At 34.7% G+C, this 24,483-nt stretch overlaps 1 protein-coding gene across 7 annotated transcripts in view; it reads right to left on the bottom strand.

Annotated features, from left to right (window-relative positions):
* The window catches only part of DIP2C (disco interacting protein 2 homolog C), a 578,672-nt gene that overhangs the window by 444,109 nt on the left and 110,080 nt on the right, over positions 1-24,483 (bottom strand). The window contains exon 1 of one of the 7 annotated variants that reach the window (XM_074267255.1): positions 228-23,944. The exons of 5 other annotated variants lie outside the window; for them this stretch is intronic. In XM_074267255.1, the coding sequence (XP_074123356.1) occupies positions 228-273 (46 nt within the window). In that variant the 5' untranslated portion in view covers positions 274-23,944. Of the gene's footprint in view, positions 1-227; positions 23,945-24,483 lie in introns of those variants that run through there. One more of the 7 variants, XM_074267260.1, reaches the window with a different exon arrangement.

Below are 24,483 nucleotides of genomic sequence, written 5' to 3'. Positions count from 1 at the left end.
CTTTAGTGAATTAAAAATGATGTTTTATTTTCAAAAGTTTGCATACATCTGTTCAGTAATACTGTTATTACATTTTTTAAAAATTCATTCAGCATCTTAGTTTAAACACTTGTAAATAAGAGGAAGCTACCCATATCTATGAGATCTTAGCTCATACCCATCCATTGACGAATGGAAAGTAATATGAATAGTCATTATGTACTTGAGTACGTTAACAGAGTTATTACCTGATTGATGTAAGAGTTTTGTCCAGTTGTCCCCATTGCAATACATCTATAACTTTTTCATCCCACAACCATCTGTCCATAAATCTACCACAGAGACTGCAAGCAGCATGCTGAGGGTCTTCTTCTATGTCTCTTGATGTTAACTTCATGCCATGGGGCACCCAGGTGATATAGCCATCTGTTATCCTGCACTCTTAATGTCTCCCTTTTTAGGTCATACATCTCTTTGATGATCTCTTTTTTCCCTCTTCTGGTAAGCAAATTCTTCATTGATAAAAGACCTTAGCCCATCCACTATGCAATCTAAATGTTGCCCTTTGCATGACTTACAACTAACTCATCAGAGATTATGCCATCACTCCATGATTCACAACCACACAGGAACAGCATCAACAACAATAACAAAATTGGTGCTAAGAAGAGATTTTGCCTCAAAGGTGATATCACTAAAAGCTATTGCACAATTTCCCAAAAGGCAGTCCAGACAACTACCCTTCTTTTCAATATAGTTTACTGACACATATAGCAACTAAAATATAGAGAAATATAGATATACATACATGCTAATGAACTAGCTCATAGACCACCGTACAACTGCTTATCATATCCTGGAAACTTATGATACCATCATATTCAAATTGCAAAGTCTTCATAAATAAAAATATATAAAGAAAAAATTCTACCATAATCTAAATGAATCAAAATTTAATAATGTGCCATTTCTTTCATAAAGTTTCATAAAATCAATTATTTTAAGACAATTCTCTGTGAAAATCTATGTTCTTCCTAGAAAATGAAGAGTCTGTACAGTGAAGAAAGAATATGGGCTAGTTCTTGTATTCCTAACATCATTTTATTTTACTTTAATAATGATTTCTATGTGGCTTTTAAAAAGCAAACACATATATGTTAATCTTCCGTATTTGGCTTTATGATGTCAGTCAAAAGTCTTGTAGTATGTAAAAAGAACATGCATATTTATTAATCACCCGCTATAAGACACTACTAAGTGCTTTACAAGTATTATCTCATTTGATCCTCAGAACAACCCTATGAGATAGGTGATATAATTATTATTCCTATTATTCCTATTTTATAGTTGAGCAAACTGTGGCACAAAAAAAAATAGGTGACTTCCTGGGAATCTCTCAGCTAATACACATCTGAAGTCAAATTTAAACTCAGTTCTTCTTTACTGTAGACCCAGTATTCTATCCAGTGAGTTCCCTAACTGCCTCTTTTTAGACCAATCTTAAATTGCTCTTCCTGGTACTATCTATAGTACCTATAATGCTTATCCTATCTATAATAATGAGGAATCAGACAAGGGATTTTGATCTGAGGTTCAGGAACTTTTTAAAAATTATTTTTATAAGTGTACTTCAGTATAATGGTTTCCTTTGTTAGAATATGAATTTTTATTTTGTAATTTTTTAAAAATATTCTAAGAAGAGATACATAAGCTTTCACCAAATAGATATCCAAAGGTATCCTTGTCACAAAAAAAGATCAAGATTCCTGGGCACAAAAAATCTCTTCTAACTTTAAAATTCTATAATTTCATCAAAATTCAATATCATCTACCCAAGGAAATGCGAATGAACTCTCAATTAGAAACATTACTATTTAGGCAAAAGCCCTCTATAACCAACTTCAGGAACCTTCCATTTCATTGGACATTTATCAGCTTGACATCAAGTAAAATCCCACTCCTGGGGCTCTTGGAGATGATGCCTCTAGAACAAAACTGCTGACCAGACTCTGTATAGCCCAAAGAGCTATAAAACTGAGCCTACTCTTGTAACAGCCAAGAAGTATTAGGCCACAACTTTGAAGTATTAGAATATTACAATAATAGCTCTTGACAACTTACAATTAGTCTTCTAGGTACACAACATAATAGAAGTAACCAAATCAAATTTCAATACATTTAGTTTAATTTCAAGGAAGATAAATTAGCAATCCAGCCTCATGCATACATTTGAGGTCCACATCTGTACAACCATCCATAACAACTTCTGCTATGTAATAAAACTATGTATGTATGTATGTATGTATGTATGTATGTCTATTCAGAGAACAGTATCAACTAAACATTGGGGAGAGAAAAGTAAAATCAAACCATAAACCTTAGCTTCAGGGAATTTAAAGGTAAGAGATGCCACAAATAATTATTAGAAGTAGAATGTAAGAAGTATAGAAGTAAAAAATCCTATGATAAATTAAGGGAAGTAAAATGTTACTTCAAGCTGGGGTAGATCAAGGAAGAATTCATCCAAGCTGAGCCTTGAAGGGAGAAAAGTCATCCAAGGAAGGCTCCCTTCGTTCCCTTCCTATACTTCTTGGATGAACCATGTTCTCTTTCTTCTCTCCAATCTTGGGAAATGAGGCAATTCTCTCCTCATCAAAGATAAAACATTCACCTATCCCTTGATACTATTACCTTTTCTTAGTCAATACTTTAGATAAAACTGCAATCAACATAACCAGAGTTCAAATCCAGACTTAGACACTTACTAGCTATGAGATTATAGGAAAATTTCTTAACTTCTGCCTTTCTCAATCTCCCTGTCTATAAAATAAGGATTACTGAGAAGATAAAGCATGTTCCAATCACTGCTTTTTTCTTGGCGTCTTCACTATTTCCCTCTATAATACTTTACTTTTGTTTTGCTTATAAAAATATTCAGACTTTTATCTAGCCTCATTTTTCCACCTTCTCCCTCTTCTTCCTTGACATCACCATCTGATTTATAATCACTTTTTCTGACGACTTCATCCTCTTCCAATTTCCTAAGCGTAGGTATGTCCCAGTGTTCTACCCTCTATCCTTCCTCTCCCCTCAAACATTCCTGCCACAGCTTCCATTATCACCACTAAATATAAAGAGCAAGCAGATGCTTTTAAACATTGCTTTTAAATGTAGTTTTGTGTATATGATAAAAGCAGAATGGAACAGCATGAACTGAATACAAGTTTACCTCTGATACATATGTGAATTGGTAAGTCAGGGCTCTAGACATCATTCTAAGACACTAAGTTGCAAACAAGGTCCATTGGTACAAAGAGTTTCCTCACTTGGATTTCCTATACCAATGAAATCCAGGTTTAGTCACTATCTATTTATGGAGAAATTCCCAATTTAGAAGCCTTGGATCCTTTCTTCTCCTAACCTTCAGCTCCATATTTCCTCACTGGTATATGTAGGATGAAAAATGTGCCCATCAACCTCTGCATAACTAACAAGTGATAGTCTTAATACAAAGATGGTTTTCACATCCTGCTCTTAACATGGCACTTCTACTGCATGATGAAAGAGTTTGGCATTATAAAGGGGCACTTCACTTTCTGGGAAGAACTATTAAAAATCTGGGCAGCCAGTGCCAACCATTGCTTCCTCCCCAACCCCCTCTCTCATGCATTCCTTGCTTTCCAGGGCATTCTGGCAAGTAGTCAGTGGCCATGGCAGCAGCTGCCTAAGCCTAGCTCTGAGAATCAGGAGTTTGGCCCATTCCTGAACTTAGAAAAGTCTGGGAAGATGAAGAGCTGGCATTCTGTTTATGTGTCTGAAATGGGTATGAGCCTGGGAGGAAGCTCAGTTCCCCTAACCACCTCCCTCATTTACAATGTAGTCAGGAAGAACCAACACAAAATATGTTATCCATAGCCAAGGAGGGAGGTAAGGGTGGGAAGGCTTGACCTAAAACAGATCAGAGAGCAAAATGCTCTCCAAGGTGGGGTGCTTTTCAGTGTTAACAATTGGCAGGGACATTGCATGAGAATGTTTTAGCCCTTGGACAGTGCTGAAGCAAACCAACACTCTCATTTCTTCCTTTACCTCGGTCTGCAGACAGAAAAAATCTTTGTCTGGTTGAAAAATTCCTTGGAAACTAGCACAGTCCTGATGCCATACTACTAAAAGGGTTTCAAATAGCAGCCGTCACACTCATATTTTCTGCCCCAAGTTATGTGGAAGAGTGCCCAGGACTGAACACATACACAGGGAGAGAAAAAAAAACCTTCTTCAAGTTAACTCTAATTCATCATGATGAACTGGATGCAACAAAGCAATCTACAGGGCTTGCAAGTGCAGGATAATTATTTAATAATATGAGAATACTCAATAGGCAATAAAAACTTGAACAGAAAAAAGGAGAAAATACAGAGGCCCCTATATCCCTTCCTGTGCATGATAAGCAACTGTTTGCAGCTTCAAATTAATAATTTCTGCAGATACACCAAAAAGAGCTATAATGGAATCTTTGGTTAGGCACCTTTCCTTACCCTTGTCAACCTTAGCAGTGTATTTCCTGGTGTTTTTATTAAAGAGAGAGATTCAGTGTTACATCAAAAATAATGGGGTTGTGAATAATAAGCTTATTGGAAAGAGTTCTCATCATCTTAATAAGCCATAAAACTCAGCAAGGAACCATGAAAGCAGAAAAGACCGTATTCCAGAAGGACTCTTAAGGTCCCTCAGTGTCTGTGGGGTAATGAAGACTTTCAGCAGAATGAAGCTTGACATCTCAAGGAGGAAGAGGCTTCCTCAATGTGTGCCAGCAGTGAGGATGCCTGGCAGAACCTCACCAATGTCTAAAGAGGAACAAAGCTGCATAAGGGCCAGGGACTGAGTAGATTTACTTGCAAGCTCCTGCCACAGCAGATAAGCTCTTCCCAGGCTCCCTGGCTCTGCTCAGGCTCCAGATGAGTCAAAATTCATCTAGGCTCCTTGGAAGAGAGGAAGGAGTATATTCTGGGGTGGAAGCCTGATTTTTCAAGGCATATTAGGTATACGTTTTAATTATACCCATCAACAACTACTATAGGTCATGAGTTCTGGGCCCTGATCCACATAAACAGGTGCAGACAACATGAGCTTGCTGCTGCTACTTGAGATTTTTTAAGTAGGCTACCAAGGCCACAGCAATTTTCGAATATTGAAGAGCTCTTTGTTTCCAAGTTATATAGTGGTATGTGCTGATTACAATATGGTAAACTATTGCTGCTGCTTTCTTGGAATTTTAAAATTAGGGCACCTTAAAGAACACCTAGCAACCACTTACAATTCCCTCATTTTACAAAAGTGAGTACAAGAAGAAAGAGGTAAAGTGGCTTGTCCAGTAACATGAAGCTGGCCAAGACTAGAGATTGAGTCTTGCCACTATTGGTCCATTGCCTCATTTCTCTTTATGTAAACAAGAAAAACAGATCCAGGAAAGAAAGGAGGCCATATCAAAGTAAGAACTTGGGAAATAGATCATGTCAAGCTTCACAGTACTTCCTATAGTTTACAATAGCCACCACCAAACAGCTGTTTGAGATTCTATAATCCTGGCCTTAAAGAATGTTTTGGAACTGCTCATAGAACCAGTTTGAGAGACAAAGACTCAAATGTCAATTTCTATAATCAAATCAAAACTTATAATTAAAAAGCAAAATTGCACACTGTGCAATTATAATGACTAATTTTAGATCCCAAGGGCAAAAGAGAAAAATACACACATATCCCTTACCTTCTTTACAGAAATGGAAGATCATACAAATATAACACCACATGTAATATCGAATACAATTGGTGTTGGGGAGTTTTTGCTAAAGAACTTGATTTTTCTTTTTCTTTATTTTTTAAACAAAAAATTACTTACTGAGCGGGAATAGAGGAAAGAATACCTTCAAAAGTGAAGGTATCACTTCCACAATGTGGAATTCCAAAATATGGAAAAACTACCACAATGAATCAAAATCAATTTTAACAGCATTTCTCTATTAAAGGTCTCATTTCTCAAATATGAAGTAAATTGAGTCAAATTTATATAAAAAAAGATCTAGTACCCAACTGATAGTTAAAGGATATGAAGAAGTAATTTTTCAGAAAAAGAAATCAAATTAAAGATAGTTATATGAAAATATACTCTAAATCACTTTCTCTAACTAGAGAAAAGCAATTATTTTTAAAAAATTGAGGCATTACTTTCTACCTATCAGATTGGCTAACATGACATAAAAGGAAAATGATACTCTGAAGGCAAGGAAGAAGGGTGGGGGGCAGAAAATGTAGAAAAATAAATATGCTAATGCAATGTTGGTGAAGTTGTGAATTGGTCCAACCATTCTGGAGAATAATTTGGAACTCTGTCCAAAAGAATATAAAACAGTGTATCCTTTTACCTACCAATAGCATTCTATAGAGTTCCAGAAATGCTGATTGAGTTAAAATACTACTACTGTGCCAAATGAGAGATTAAGCTTATTCATTTAAGGAGGGGAAGCATAGTACAGTAGAGAGATCCTGTAAGTCAGAAGATGAGGTTCCAGTTAGAACTAGTCTAGGATCTTCACATTTGCTAGTTTTGTTACCCTAGGCAAATTATTTGCCTAGGGCCTCAGTTTTCTCCTCTGTGAAATAGACAATTGTACATAAAATATAAAATTCCTATGAGTAAAATGCCTTATGAACCATAAAGAACTACATGTGACTGTATGGGGATAGATAATAATAATATCTAGTATTTACAAATATTGACTTTACATATATTATCTCATTTGACCCTCTCAACAACACTTGAAACAGGTGATAAGTATAATTTAGGACTAGCATCTGAAAAACACATTGTGACTGTAATAAATCAACCTAAAGAAAGCAGATTAAGTTTAAGATAAATAACTGCATAAATGTAAACAACTATAAATGCATAGAATATGCATTTTAAAAGGATACTCAAATAAGTACAATAAACACATCATAATCTAGGGAAGTATAGCTCTGTAAACCAAACCCCAGGAGATAAATCTCTTTCAAGGATCACCACAATTTGAAACTTTTCCAGTGATGGCAAGAAGGGAAAAGCAATAGAATCAAATTGAGTTAACATCCCAGGATCACTCATCACACTGGGAATGAGCCTGAGCTTATGAGACATCCTGTCTCAAATGGTATGATCTTTGATTGTCAAGATAAATCACTGAGAACACCTTCATCCAGAAGGAAATGGAATGAGGCAAAAAAAGCTTAATGAGAGGGAAGAAGAAAAACTTGGGTGCAAAATAATCATTTGTAGACAAAAAAAATTAATTAGTGAGTTCAAAAGAAGATATTATATTAATCAAGAAATGCTCATTAAGTACCTTTTATCTTAAAAATGTTGAGTTGAAATTTCATTTCATGAGAAAAGAAGTATTTGAAGTATTAGTATACAAGTTTAGGTGTATCAGTTCATTGCTATATTTTACATATTGTTAAGGGCTTTTTTTAAAGCTATCCTACTAAATGGATCATGAAATAGCCAAACTAAAATGTCTTTTTTTTATTTCAAGGTACAAATAACATTTTTGAGATATATTAGACTTATTTTCATTAGCTGTGCGTGTGTGTGTGTGTGTGTGTGTGTGTGTGTGTGTGTGTGTGTGTGTGTGTGTTTGGGGACCAGGGAGTCAGAGAAAAAAAAAATTCCTAATTTTCTAATTCAACTGAAAATCAAGGCTATTGTACTTTTTTGGTCCACTTTGGGGCAAAGCACAAAGGCCTTCACAAAATTACTTAATCAAGGAATTCTACCCTATCCCTCATTCCCAAACACACACATACACACACACACACACATACACACACACACACACACGCACTTTAAAGCACAGCTAATGACAAGACTATCTCAAAAAAGATTATATCTGTGCCTTGAACTTTTTAAAAAGGCTTACATTTTAGTTTGGCTATTTTTGCACCATTTAGAAAGATAGCTTTTTTAAAAAATCCCTATCAATATGTAAAATATAGCTATGAACTTTCATGCAATTGCTACATTAAAGCAAGACTGATACTGTAATTGCTGTCTCTTAGTTTCCACACTGATAATTCTAAATTATGATGTTAAATCACCTTCTTGTTTATTCAATAATTTGAATCATATCTAAAACAAAAATAAGCACCAATCTACCAAAATAATCAATTACAATTTGTCATGATAATCGAATGACCATTGTCATCACTTAGGCATAAAACAAATTACATAAGCTGGCCCAAATGATGAGACAAAAAGACCCCTTTCCTAAAACTCATTTCAATTCATGTAATATGCCTGATCCAATAGAAAAATCCCAGCACCTGGATTACAGATTCAAAACAGTTACAAACTTGGAAGTAATCTTGGACAAGGAAATCACTTAACCTCAGTTTTTCTTGTTCTTTTATCTGCCACATGAGTACCACTTACTTCATACTTTTCACCAACTTATTGCAAGGTGCTAATGAATAATGGTGCTACAATAAGTGAAAAGACTGTAAATGCAGGGCATCATTGCTGAATTTTCATTTCTTAGATTAACCTAGAATTAATATATGATTAAATATAGCCATCATGATTCTCTGTAGTTGATAGTAAACTAAATAAAAGTAGTTTGCCATTTCTGTGAGATAATCCAGCCTTTTATTCTTCAAACCTCAACCCAACTCAAGTTCCATTATCAATCCTGGCCAAGATATACATTTAAATGTATGAGTTCTACAGGTTTTCCATCTACCTGCATTTTACTGAGAAATTGCAAAGTTCTTGTATCAAACCCAAACTTCTCCCTGAAACAGAGGTCCATCTCTCTAATCCCAATATACTCGCTGCAGTGCTGTATGGCCGCACATTATGAAAAACTACAGCTTAAATGAAATGACATTGAAGATCACCCAAAGGGCAAAGGAGAGACACAGAGTGGACATATGTAGGCAGTAACACATAACAAATTAGGAAATATGTACAATGGCAGCTGCTTTTAATCCCTCCTATAAGAAAAATTTTGAAGATATATACATACATACATACATATTTATAGGTGTATACATATATAAACACATTTACACATATATAATTAATGGATATTTCTATGGAATAAAATACAGTTTTTTTTCTAACAAATTCAATAAGCTTTTTTTCATATCTGTCCATGTCTAAGGGAAATTATGAAACTAGGTCTATTTATTTCATTGCATAATTCTGTAAATGCCTTTGAACTATTCCTGTCTCTTGATATTTTAGTGACAGAGCAAGCCTGGAGGATAAGTGAATATAAATAATACTAGAGACCACAGCTACATAAGGCAAACAAGGACATTGATAAGGCATGGCTTTATCCAAAAGGTTTTCTTTGTGCCCCATCTTCTACATGTCTGTAATAGAGGAAGAAGAATATAAACCAAAGCAAGGTGTGACCCTGACCACATATGAAAGTAGAGTACTACTAGAGAAGTTCAGAAACCATTTTATCTTTAACTCCAACTCTTGGTAGAGATATCAACATAGTAAAAAGCATCCACAGAGAATTCTTAAAGGCTCTGGTGAAGCCCAAATCAGTGAAGAAGATTAAAAGTTGGAGGAAGGGATTAAAAGTTGGTGATTCACTCCAAGAGACAAGATTTTTATTATTTTCTTCTGCTTCTGGGATCACAAAGGAAGAGACAACATTAAATGTCTTAATTTCCCAACACACAAAGTTAAAACTGAATAACTGAAGCTAGAACAGGGCAAGTTACAGCAGAGCACCTTGGAACCATTAAACAAAGTACCCACAGTGTTTATTTTAGTGTTCCTAATAAAAGAAAACAGAGAAAATTAATTTCTTTAAAAAGTGAGAAGTTAGAACCTATCTATGCCTTCCTCTCTACCTCTTAACCTACTGGCACTAAAATATGGTCCTCAATCAAATAGGTGACACAGTGGATGGAGTACTGGATCAGGAGTCAGGAAGATTTGAATTCAAATTTGGCCTTGTATACTGATAGGTAATTCTGAGAAAGTTTTTAACCTCAGTTTCCTCATATGTGAAATGGGGGTAATAATAGCACTTCCCTCCCACAATATTATGAGGAACAAATGAAATATTTGTAAAGTGTTTAGAACAATGCCTAGCAAATAGTATTTTACAAATGTTAGTATTGTTGTTAATATAATAACCATGTAGGATTCAATTCCAGAGGTCTCTTCACCATCATTTTCCTGGATTAAAGGAGAGGAGCCAGGGGTTCTAATTCATGGTCCCTTGTTCTTTAATCTTCACCTCCCCTTTAGTACCAAGGTTTTAAAAGATACAAAATTATGGAAAGTTTAAATCAGAACCACTGATTTCCCAAAGAGGTTTTTTTTGTTTGTTTGTTTTATTTTTTTACAAAGTTAGGCTTCACAGTCAGCAGGAGACTATTAACTACATAATTTCTTTCCAATATAGAAGGAACTAGCTTATGTTCCTTCTGATCCTATTTAAAGCAAAACTAGCAGAACAACTATTTGCCTCAGTTTCCTTATTTATAAAATGAGCTGGAGAAAGAATGGCAAACCACTCCTGTATCTTTGCCAAGAAAATTCTAAAAGGATCATGAAGAGTTGGACACAATTGGACTTAATGACAAATACTTAATAAATGCTTTTTCATTAATTATCTCACTTATTCATTCATCATCCCTTCCCATTCTTTTGATTTTTTGTCCATGCCTTTCCATAAATCCTTCACAGAACAAAGTGTCCCAACTCTCACCTCACAGTTTGACTATACAATTTACAAGCTTTCTTTTATTTTATTGTGATATATAACAATTTACAAGTATACTACTTTATTGTGACAGTAAAAGCATTTTCCAAAGCGTTTCATTTGAGAGCCTACAACAATCCTGTGAACTTGCATTCTAAGTGGAGGAAAAGCACTGATCAGATGACTGTCCCAGACCACCAAATAATTGTCTGGGCTCATAAGCACCAGACTATTAGATTATTAAAGCATATACTGCCATAATCAGCTCTATTAAAGGAAAAATGCCCAGTGAGTCAGAAGCTGGGTCTTATATTTGAGCTCTTTCCTTCCAACTTTAGGACAGAAAAAAAAAATAAACAATTTTTTTTCCATTTTTGGAAAAGAGCTGCAAAAGCCATTTATAACATGTTCTTCCCAGAAACACCACATATTATTCATTTACAACTGCTGTACAATAAAAGGATTATTCTAATTCTATGAGTCTACAATTCAGTGCTTGTTAACAGTACTTCATGAAAGCAGACAAGAGAATGTCAAGAAATACTTGGGGCCTATGTTGAAAACCCACAGAAGACATATTTTAACAGCAAAGGGGAAAAAAAAGATACTATAAACCATTCTTCAATCATTCTGTGTCTACTTCTTGTTATAGAGTGAACACAAAATGCTGCAGAGAAAAGCAAACAAATACATGGCCTCCACTAGGAAGTAATATGGGGAAAGAACAAATATATCTCTTAAACAAAGTGTTGCATTTTTTCCCAATATCACTTACACACTTTCAAACATTAAGAAGTGTAAAACACCATTCCTAAGCAAACACATATATCAGCTAAAAATATTTGGCCCAAATCACAGTAACAAGCTTACACAGTAGCTACATATTAAAAATTATAAACGTGTCAGTCTTACCACAATTCTCCCAGTCTCCTAGATCTAACATCTTTGACATTTACTGACTTTTTCCCTCATCCAAGCTCATTCAATTCTTTGTTAAATCCATCATCTTTCTTCCATTTGTCCCTTCTTGCCAACAACCTGGGTGGGATCTCATGATCAAATGCCTTTATTGATTGGTTGTTTAGTCATATATGACTCTTCATGACCCATCTAGATTTTTCTTGGAAGAGCTTTAGAAATGGTTTGCCATTTCCTTTTTTGATTCATTTTACAGATGAAGAAACTGAGGCAAGAAGGGTTAGCTGACTTGTTTACAGTCATACAGCTAGCAAGTGTCTGAGATCAGATTTGAATTGAAGTCTTCTTGGCCTGGCACTCCATCTACTATATCACCTAGTTCCCCAATCAAATGTCCACTCTATTTCTATTACCTTCTAAGAAATCTTCATGCCTATACTTTCCCACCCTTCCAAAACAGTTTTTATGCTAAACTCAGATTAATTCTCCTTATGTCTAAATTGGTAAATATCAATATAGCATTCCAAATTCAACTGCCTAGAATAAAATTCCAAAATAACATTCAAGGTCCTTTCACAATTTACTACCACTCTACCTTTCTTGCTTTATTTCATACTTTAGCCAATTCAGAAACTTGATATTTCCTACATGCCCACATTTTTCCTGTCTCTCTTCTTACCTTCTTACAGTTCTTTATGTCTGGACCTTTCAAACTCTCCATTAAAAAAAATCTATTCTTTAAAGCACAATTTAAAAATCACTTTATTCACAAGGACTTCTTGGATCTCATTTATTTTGTACCTCTTGCATATACATATTTCATTTCAGATTATCAAATAAGAAAATGCATTTGTACACTTTTCCTGCAAACCTTAAGTTATTTGCTATAGTTATTTCTGTGAAGTCTTATCTCTCTAATTGATTGTGAGCTACCTCCTTCCCTGGAATCTTGGTTAATCTAAGTTTCAGATCTCCTCACAACACCTCTCACAGTACCCTGTACTGTAGTAAACAACTGGCAAACATTTCTATAACTGAATCTCATCAGTAGCAGCAAACTCTCCCTTTATAATAGTATTCTCAATTTTTTTTCCTTTGAAAATGTAATTTTTGAAATATAGAGAATTGCCAAGATGTTAACAGTATATGTTCAGTGCTATTTTAGTCATATTTTATTGCCTGCCCCTTGTACCACATATATTTGCAGGTTGTTTGTCCAGAGTTAGAAATACATGCAATCTGTAGACACAGAACAGAGCAGAGCTCACAGGGATGAAACTTGTGACCTCGACTGGCCTCATCAACATGGTGTTCTAACCAATGGGGTTAGCTAACTGCAGATAGGGTTCTCAATTCATCTGATTTTTTAGTTTAATGATTATACCTATTATATTAAGTGTCCTTAACTGACTTTCCGTTTTCTGAGAATCACAAAACTTTTTTTTTAACCTGTTACAAAAATTTCATTGCCTTTGTTTAATAAAAGTATTTACCTTCACAGAGAAGCAAGGGTTATTTTTTTATTTTTGGAATGTATCAGAGTATGACAAGGAGTAAGGAGATCAGAATCCAAAATCTACATTAATTCACCATTTATGCACCAAATATTTTTTATCTACTATGAGCAAGGGACCATTCAAGAGATTTTGAAGGATGCAAAGAAAAGTAGTGTAATGAATTTTGAAAGTGGAGTCAAAGGAAATGTGTTGGAATCTCAACTACTAACCTTTGAGGCTCAAAGCCCTGAGTTTAAAGCCCACTTGTGATGCTTATTAGCTGGGACTTTAACCAAGGCACTTCCTTTCTTTGAGACTGTTTTTATATCTTCAAAATGGGAGAGATAATAGCTGCATGACCTTTCTCACAGTGTTATCATGAGGAAATCATGAAGTAGAATATCAATAAGAACTATTATTGAGAGTTCAATTTTTTCTACCATGAGTTTCTTTGGAGTAGTTTGAAACACAAAAACTCAAGAGCTGTCTTGAAGTGAGTTTCTTACATCTGGTTTCAGGTGGAACATAGTTCCATGTCCTTTTAATCCAATCACCCTTCAGTTCTGTTCTCAGTTCACTGTTTTTCAATCCCCAAGAAACTTTATGAACTTCTGGGACTTATACCTGTGTCATCTGTGTGTGTCTGTGTGTGTATATGCATGTTTGTGTGTGTGTGTGTGTGTGTTTGTGTGTGTGTGTGTGTGTGTGTGTGTGTGTGTGTGTATGGGAGGCAGAGAACAAACAGGAGAAAAAAAGAAGGAAATGGCCCCTGTGCCCACTTGTACTCAATCTTCTCATGCAAAGCACCAAAAAGAAGTGGGAAAACTCTTAACACTGTAGTGAAATTTAACTTCTTCTGAATTAATGTATATCTAATGTTGTTTTTTTAATAAATAAATAAACCAGTTATTTTTCAAGAACTGGGAGATGACGTCAGAGAGGAAATGATTTAGCTGGCAAATCTCATGGGTAGCCAGGGTAAGACAAAGGTCAGAATGCCTGAGTCCTATCTTTTCAGGCTTCCTAGGAGGCTGATTCCTCCAGATCAAAGCCCATAGCCCTTGCTCTATCTGCCAGGATTCTCTCCCTTGTGGGGCCACCTGATCCTACTGAAGGAACTTCTCCAGTGGCCTTCAAAGGACTGTCTGTCTACTGTCAACCTGCTCATGCTGGGAACTCTCATTAAGTGCAGACTCCATTTGGGCCAGTACTCCCAGCTTTTTTTCCATCCAGCTTTTATCAGAGTTGCTCACAAATAACAGCATTTGTTGAATGAATTTCACACATTTCCTTTTTCCTGGTTTCTGGCCCCAGGTGAGCGACTACTGATAGGAGTAACTTTTTTTAAAGGTGGGGAAAAAACAGATGGAGAAACAGAGATGTATCTAAGACACCAGGGAGAGATAATAATATATTTTAGTATTTTAATAGTATATCACTTCCTTTAATAACTTTCACCTCAATTATTTCAAGAGAATAACTTTATGAGGCAGTAGGGCAAATATTATCCCTATTTTATAAACAGAGAACTGAGTATAGTGATTTGCCGAAAACCAAATCATTATTTAGTAGGTACATCAATTTGACTCCTAACCCATCCCTCCTTCCAGTACAAGCTATTCTTGTACTGTACAAGGCCACAACTAACCTAAATTGAAATCAATGTTTTGTTTTGTTTTTAAACTGCCCTAATACTGCAAATCCTCTCATCCATACTGGGAAAATCTTCTTTCCAGTATAATAAACATATGAAGAAATTTTGTTATCAATGAAGATATTTAGTGTACTGACATAAGAAACATTGCTTCATTGAGAATATTTAACTGTTTTCTGTTTAAATTTGCTGTCTATATCTGCATTAACAAGGCTCTCTCATGCATTTCATTTCCTTGTTTGGTTAAGATAAAAAGAGAGAGCAAAAAAGTTGGCTACTTTCCAATGGGTGCTCTGTTTTGCACCATTACATAGGTTTTAAATTACATCACTTCAAGTATGAGGAGTCAAATAAAAATGACTTGTCAACATCATCACTCCACAGCTGCTGTAAAAATTTAGGCACAGTAAGACAGAGTTCCAAAAAGAGGCCACATCAAATTGTTTCACTCTAGACATCTACAGAAATAGGTATTAACTATGAAAACCATGCTTCCCAATATTTTAAATAGGAACACAAAAAGAGTAATCCTAGAATAGAGAATTAAACTACCTGAAAGTTTCTTTTTTGGGGAGGGAGTAAGGAAGGAACATACAATGCATGATAAAAGCTATGAAACTGTTTACAATTTTGGATGCTTAAATTTTCCACTCACAAAAACAGGATTACATTAGTGTGTGGGTATACAAACATGTGTGTGTATGTACTACTGCTATGACAATATTTTTATTGCAGTTTTTTGAGCCTCTCAATGTACTAAAATGTGCCATATAGACTGTATAGGGGGATGCTTAACTTTGATTATAGGATCTCTTACTCCTCTCTCTCCCTCACCACTCTCTCCAAATACCATCAGTTGCCAAATCTCATCTTCACATTTACTTCCACAATTTCTTTTCCTCATGGTCCTTCTTTTCCATTCTCACTGGCATCACACTACTTCAGACCCTTATCATATCTTATCTGGACAACTGAAAAAGTCAGAGTCTTCTGCCTGGTATCACTGATTCCAGGTCAACACTATCCATTCCAACTTCTCGTATAATCCAGGGCTTCTTAAATTTTTTACACTTGTGACCCCTTTTTTGTCCAAGAAATTTTTATATGATCCCAGGTAGATAGGTATGTAAAATAGATATACAAATCAAACATTTACTGATAATAAATCATAATTTCACAATCCCCATATGGTCATGACCCACAGTTTAAAAAACTTTACTATAATCTAAGATTCAGTTTCCTGATCTCTATAATGAGAGGACTAGACAAAAGGTCTTCAGAGGATAATTGCAACTCCATCCCTATGATCTTGTAATTCTGCTTTTCCAGACATAGCTCAAACTTCTTGCTCTTGTCAAATCTGCCAAGTTGGAGTTCTCCCATACCTTCTCATCCCCAGGCATTTGCTCATGCTTTCTGTTACAATTGGAAAATGATGTTAATTCATTTTCATTCATTCCTACTTATATCAATCCTCAAGGTTGGGTCGCAATATTATCTCTTCCATGAAAGTTTCTTTGATCACCCAGTGGAGTGTGTGTGTGTGTATGTGTGTGTGTGTGTGTGTGTGTGTGTGTGTGTGTGTGTGTGAGAGAGAGAGAGAGAGAGAGAGAGAGAGAGAGAGAGAGAGAGAGAGACAGAGAGAGAGAGAGAGAGACAGAGACAGAGAGAGACAGAGAGACAGAGACAGAGACAGAGAGAGACAGAGAGAGACAGAGAGACAGAGAGAGACAGAGAGAGACAGAGAGAGACAGAGAGAGACAGAGAGCGCTCACCTATTCCTCCCAGGAGCTTTCTATAAACATAATGTTTTACTCTGGAAGAGAAGTTTGAGTAGATAATTTCACCTGAAGTACAGTTTTTCTTTACTCAAGAAGGGCTATTTCTTTAGTATAGAAGGAGAGGAAAAGAAAACAATGCTTGGCACATTGGGAAGTACTCAATAAATATTTGATAGATTGAAAAAAGCAAATATGCATCTAGGAGATGGGCAAAGGTCCTTGGTTCTAAAAAAAAGTCCATACTTAATAAATTATGGTATATGAATCTTATGGAATATTATTGTTCTGTAATAAATGACCAGCAGGATGATTTCAGAGAGGCTTGGAGAGACTTACATGAACTGAGCATAACCAGGAGACCATTATACACAGCAACAAGAGGACTATATGATGATCGATTCTGATAGACATGGCTCTCCTCAACAATGAGAAGATGCAAATCAGTTCCAATTGTTCAGTGATGAAGAAAGCCATCTACACCCAGAGAGAGAACTGTGGCAACTAAGTGTGGACCACAACATAGCATTTTCACTCATTCTGTTGTCGTTTGCTTGTATTCTGTTTTCTTTCTCAGTTTTTTTTTTCCTTCTTGATCTTATTTTTCTTATGCAGCAAGATAACTGTATAAATATGTATACATATATTGAATTTAATATATATTTTAACATTTAACATGTTTGGACTACCTGCCATCTCTGGGAGGTAGTGGAGGGAAGGAGAGGAAAATTTGGAGCAGAAGGTTTTATAAGGGTCAATGTTGAAAAATTAACCATGCATATGTTTTGTAAATAAAAAGCTTTAATAAAAAAAATCCATATAGAAATAATCAGGTATACTTGTCCTGTGAAGATGCAAAGAAGTAGAGGTTTTGGTGACATGTCACACAAGCATAGATTCTAGAGCTAGAGAAAAGTCACAGAATAATAGAATGTTGGAGCTGAGAGGAACTTTAGAGATTATAATCAAGCCAGTAAGCATTTACTAAGCACCTACAAAAGATACCACCCCCCCAAAAAAAGACATACAAAAAAACCCAAGAAAATCAAATAATATAGAATGGAGAGAGACATTAGAAATTATCTAGTGTATTCTCATTTTAAAGATGAGGAAAGAAAGTAAAGCACAGAAAAGTGAAATAATTTGATCATAATAACATGTGCAATATGTACGAGAGAGAAAACTTAAATCCAACTACTTTGATAAAGAGACTCAGGCTCGTTCCAGTATATCACTACTTCTTCCTCTGCTTTAACATTCTATCTTTCAACATGGGTACAAAATCATCATGACAATCAAACACACTTAGCAGGTGAGACCTGCAGAGTTTAAGTGACTTTAGGATCACATGTAATCAATCTCTTTACTCAATAAAAACTTGATTATTAAAAGTGCTATTTAAAAATTCAACTGGAATAAATTTAGAAAACAAAGGCACTTTTATGGGTATGGCAATACTTTTCTTCATATTGGCCATTCATCATCATAAAAATAATAGCCATAGAACTGAAAAGGACCTAAGAGGCTCTGTAGTATAACTTCTGCATGTTACAGAAGGGTTCAGAAAGGTTAAATGATTTGCCAAAGGTCCCCCCAGTGGCAAATGAAGCAGTTCCTCCTATAACTGACTCCATTAAAACCTACTTCATGAGAATTGAAATGTTTATAAGAGATTACTAAAATATTGAAGGAATTATATTTTGAGGGATTAAAGCTTTTAAAACAACTTTATCACCTAATTTGGTCTTGTTGAAAATAAAAGACATAGGCTGCATTTAAGCTTCAGAAGACTGTCAAAGGGAATTAAAGTATAATTCTATAACATGCATCTTGAATAGATCAGCCCCAAGGTCTGCTTGGTTTGCATTTCAGCCAGCAAAAAAAAAAAAAATTACTAAATAATTATGCATTTTACCATATGTAGCTTCACCAATTTTTATTAAATTATTTCCAAGAAATATTTATTCAAGGTAAAAAGTAATCTGATGAATGCTAATAAAAAATAGAAATAAAATTCATGCATTTCCATCCCCCAGGTAGGTTCAATATTGAAAATTTTTGGACAAATTACTATATCTTAACACTTTATTCTTATTTTAAAATTTTATTAAGTCACAATCTATTAAGTTTACATCTCTAAAATTTGAAGGATAATAAACTAACAACAGATTGCAACTAAGTTTTAAAATTAAGAGAATGTGGAAATTAACAAAACAAATTACTTTACTATGTCTTTATTATATCAAAGTGAACGAAGCAAACTACACATTCTTGTAGTCATGCATTCATTCAAGTATACATCAAATGAACATTATCCTCAATTATACTTAAACCTCCTGCTACAAATGAGCAATTTCCTATTCTGCTTTCAAACTTCACTTTTATATTCCATAAAAGGAAATCAATAGATCTTATAACAAACTGCTCTCTCTTTGAACACATTTACCAATTTGAAATTAACAAGGTTTTTTTTTACTGGTTAATTAAATGAGGGCATAACTTAAATCTCAAATAAATTTCTTGATAACAACAGGTTTTTCTACTTAATTTACTAGAAGCTAACCCAAATGTCTATAATAAAATCTTATGTTGATAGAAAAGAAGGGTAACCAACCATTAGAACCATCACCTAACCTCATCCTATTTTCCCAATGATCTTTAAAAAATTATAAATCAAATATAAAATTATTTATTGGAGGCAAACTGGTACACTGAGAAAAAAACCCACAGGGCTTTTGAGTCAAAGGTCCTATTTGTAGGATCTTAAGCAAGTCATGATTTCTCTGGTCCTAATTTCTTATCTATTAAATGAGAAAGTTAGACTGGATTAGAGGTATCACTAAGTTTGGTAGAACTAGATTAAAATGAAATTGGGAAATATTTAAGAATATAAGAGAAAAATAGAATAGAACATTGATGATATTAATATGTGGTTTTCTAAGTCAACATGCTGCCTGCAGGGATCCTTATATGACCTTTAACTTTCTATTTGTGTTTGGCACACTTAACTAGATTCACTCTTCCAGTTCAAAATGTCTAAGTTTATGTCTCTTCATCTATGGCCTCATAGCCATATAACCTATGATCTGGAAAAGGAAATGGCAAACCACTTCAGCATCTTTGCCAAGAAAATTTCAAATAGGATCACAAGGAGTTAGACATAACTAAAATGACTGAATGACAACAATGTTGTTAGACACAAAAAAGCAGAAATAAACCTACAGTAAAATATATGGTAAAAGGGAAAGAAAGCAAAATTTGGTGATTAAGAGGTTAAGCAGAAACTATAGTAACATTTATCTCACCAAAAAAAAAAAATGAGAAACCCAACCTTGGAGATATGGGAAATCATAAATGTCATCATTATGTCAACACAAGTCAAATATCATGATAAAATCAATACAGGTTTTAAAAAAACACATGATATAGAGTTGAAAGTAATTTTGGAGATCATCTTATCCATCTCTTTTTTTTATAGAGAATGTGCTTGAAATTCAAAAATATTAAGTGATTTGGTCAAAGGTCTATACTCTACAGGGACTAACTGTAGGTAGCAGATCTGAGATGATGAACTCAGGTCCACTGAACTTTTTTCCCTTTACCTATCTCCCAGCATTGTTTTTCCTACTGTACCAAAAACATATGCAAACCAGTAAGTATTTATTGAATTTACTTAATTCAGTGCTCAGAATTAGCCTGGTACTATAGAAATATAAGTAGCCTGTGCACACAAATTACAATCATGTTGAATCTCTAGCTTGTAAGGTAATGAGAGCAGATAAAGACAAGAATGGTAGAACCAAGTAGACATGGGTACATGTCAGGCTTCTGATACAGAATTATCTTTATTACAATGAGCAAATAATTTTACATGTCCAAAACTGAACTCATTGACTTTCTCCCCAAATCTTTCCCTGTACGGGACTTCTCAATTACTATGGAAAATATCACCATCCTTCCAAGCCCCCAGTCTTGTAACCTGAGCCCCATCCCCAACTCCTCACTCTCTCTCCATTTCCATTCTATTGCCAGTCTTTCAATTTCACCTCCAGACTTTTTTTCCTATATATCCCTTTCTTGTTCTGATACTACCATGGTACAGATCCTTATTACTTCCAGACTTTATAAGAACCTACTGACTAATATTCCTCTTTGTTCACTATAGTCCATCTTCCACTCAACTATCAATCATTCTGAAATGCAGATCTCATCATATAACTTCATTTTCCCATTCTATTAAATTTAGTGGTATTCAATTTCAGGAACAATATAAAAGTCTGTTTGGCATTCAAAGCTCTTTATAACCTGTTCTTCTTATACCTTTCTCCCTCCTACATTCCCTCTGTGCACAGTGAATCTGGCTTCCTTGATGTTCCTTGTACACAAAACTCCATCTCCTAACTTCTGGCATTTCCTCTGGCTGCCCCCCAAGTTTGGAATGCTATTCCCCCTCATCTCTGCCTCCTAGCTTCTTTGGCTTTCTTGAGATTTCAGGCAAAATCCCATCTTTTATAAGAAGCTTCTCCTAATTTCTCCTTAATGCAAACTTCTCCCCTCTCTAATTTATCCTATGTATATCCTGTATTCATATTTTCTCCCCCATTAGGTCAAGAGCTCCTGAAAACAGGGATGGTCTGATTTGGTTTTGTTTAGCTTTCTTTGTATCAGCAGTGCTTAGCACATTGCTGGGTATATAATAGATGCTTGCCTAACTAATGCTTATTGACTGACTGACAATGAATCTTAAGGCAAGTGCTTTTATCCTGGGCTAGCTTAAAACATAATGGGCATGTTTTCTTGCTAGGTCTTATGGATCATGCAGGCTAAAAGTTATGTCAAACATAAGAGAAAGGATAGGAAACATTCAGTCAGGTAGCTTTGTGAAAGTGACCAGGACTAATTAACCCAATTTAAATCCCAATCCTCCTCAGTGAAGGGAAAGGATCCTGGAAGAAGGGAGTGCAAACCTAATAAGCATAAATTCTATGTAAGAGTTTACTTTGTGTCTAAATTTGGTCTTTTGGCATGTAGAAAACATCTTAAATTCTTAGTGAAAAATCCAGAGTTCCAGAACGCTGAGAAAAGCCAACAACATCTGCAACAACTACAAAGGGGGTAAATCAAAAGACACATGCAATGGAGCTCTCAAAGCAACAGGGGGAGAATTTCAGGAAAATGATGACTACCACACATTGTAATAAGGTAAAAGGAATTTTACAATTGTCAACACCTGACTTGCCAAGTGGGTCCAAATCTCATAACTGTTTATCTTGCGTGACGAAATTTCTCACGATAATGCTGCCAGAGAATTGCAACTTTCTCCCATGTGTGCAACTGACTAAGAACCCTATCAGCATCAGTCACCAGGGTACAAACAGAGAAAAAAAATTAGCTCCAAGTTCTGTTCTTTTCTTCAAATGGAGCTTTGGGGGCTGCATAATTAAATTTCTACCACTATCTCGATCATTACAATTTAGGGATACCAAGAACTTGTGTGCATTCAATTCTCTATTTCAACCAACAAAGGAGACCCCAACGAAACAGGATTTCCTGAGATATTTGCTTGATTTACTGTTGTGCAGTCCCATGCCAAGTTTGGCAAGGTCAAGTTCTGTGCATAAAGCTTATGCTTCACCACAGAGGATAAGATTAACTGATGTCCCGCCTTCAGCAATGGCCCAACACATAGGCTGTTATGCAAAGCTGTTCATGAGGGTGAGTTCCCAGCTGGCTCCTGGAAACCATGAAATTTGATTGTCCCCATTTTAGCATTTGAAAGTATTCGGCTGTTCCTACACCAGGTTCTTAATGTGATCTATGGAACAAACATTTTTAAAGTATGCACATAATGTTTCCTTTCTTTCCTTACCCTAATTTCTTGATATTCATTTGATTTTCCCTCTCAAGCCCAGCTAAACATAACTGGGTAATTCACCAATAATTGTACCTAATGTGTCTAACACCACCAAATTTCTATACAATAAAAATGTCTATTTGTGTATTTTAAAGTGTCTATTATCCTTACCATAGATAAAAGAACAAAAAAAGACATGAAATATAACAAAACAAGAAGGAAAATTTCTTCCTACTCTTTTGGGCCAAAAAAAAAAAAGACCATGAGGGACTTAATGAAGAGGCTGTGTTTGAAACTGAAAATAGTGAAAGATTCTATTTCTTTACATATGCATATGTGTGTATATATGCCTGTAAATATATATGCACTCATAATGTGTATGTTATATAAAATATAAATATATGCTTCATGTGCATGCATTGCACATATACACAATATACACAATGTGGGTATGTACAAAACATTAAATATTATATAATATGTATAATGTAGTGTGCTTTTAATGTGGGTGCATATACACATAAATATAAGTATACATATGAATATGAATATAAATATACACATTGCATATTATAGTATAAATATATACCTATATTAGATATATATTGTTTTCTGGGATAAAATTTAAGATCTTTGAAGACAGGTTCTATTTTTCTTTTGTCTTCATAGATAAAAGGTGTCCACATGTTTGTCTATTCATTGATATGGCCTGGAAATTTCTGCACTATCAAAATCCCACTACCTCCCTATACACACACTTTCTTAACTCCAACATCCCTCCTACTTTCACATTTCTATTTGTTCAATGTGAGCTCTGTTAAAGGAGAAAGAAGCTTAATGGGGAAATCAGAAAGTAGGCAAACTGGCAAATGAGTAGACCTCCAATTCTAACTTCTTTGTGCTGTATACTGTAGGTAAAATATTAAGTAAATTTTAGCAATAGCCAAAGCTGAAAATCCAATACTTACTGGCCTACACAATATGTTTCATTCATACTTTCTAAACATAACAGCAAGGATCCTAGCAGTGACCACTATGGTAATGGCAGTAGGACATGGACAAACTGCCTCCTTTGTCCAAGAGAATACTGTTCTGAATTTAAATTTTTGATGAATTCTGAAATTTCAATGAGTTCATTCTGTAAGTAAGGATAATCTAAATGCCTCTGCTTCTTTCTCAGGAATAAGCATCCTTTTATCCTCAGAAAATAAATAGCATTAACCACAAGGATCATCCCTAGAATGGGAAAACATACAAATTTATTAGTACTATTAACTGATCACTTTTGACATGTATGTTTTGAAAATCTGGAAAATTTAAGTCACAAATGACTCAGACTCATAATCATAAACTTTCTAGAGTTGAAAAGGAGCCACAGCTGGCAATACATTTCCCTTTATTCATTTAAATGCCCTTTTTTTTAAAAAAAAAGAAATTGCTATTAAATTTTAGATAATAATCATCTCAATGAATTCAACAAGAAAAATAATAAAATATTTAATAAAAGAAGTACATAATACAAATCATTTATATTTTTAAAAGAAAAAATCTAAAACATACAAAACAATCTTCAGTTCTTCAAAGACTGAAGTTTTCTAACTCATATAGTAATATAATATCACTAGAAGAAAAATATTGTTTTCAAGGAAGCTTGGGATCAAAAAATTTATAAGTTTCCCAAATTTAATCAAGTCTTATATTCTGTTTGGTTCTGGGCATATTCACCATCTACCTACCAGGCTCATCCAGATACTCATTGGACATCAGCATTTTAGTTTTTCTCTCTTGCATATTGTGGTTAAATTTTTTTCACTAATAAATCTCATTTAGGAGACTCTGCAGTACTTGAGGTCTCAGATTTGATGATCATAATATCATTAAATCATCTAGAGAATCTCATCACCTATTAAAAAAAAAGTCTTCATCTTACTCTGACTCAGTTCTCCTTAATAACAAGTATCCTTTGTTGAGTATGTCTTTTGTTAATGCCTCAGAATAATCAATAAAGGTATCAGTTCTATTTTGCAAGGAATCATGTAGAGTTTTA

Source organism: Sminthopsis crassicaudata, chromosome 5, assembly GCF_048593235.1.
Source record: "Sminthopsis crassicaudata isolate SCR6 chromosome 5, ASM4859323v1, whole genome shotgun sequence".
Lineage (NCBI taxonomy): Eukaryota > Metazoa > Chordata > Mammalia > Dasyuromorphia > Dasyuridae > Sminthopsis > Sminthopsis crassicaudata.
The sequence above is the reverse complement of the archived record's forward strand: the minus strand, read 5'-3'. Positions and strand labels throughout refer to the sequence as shown.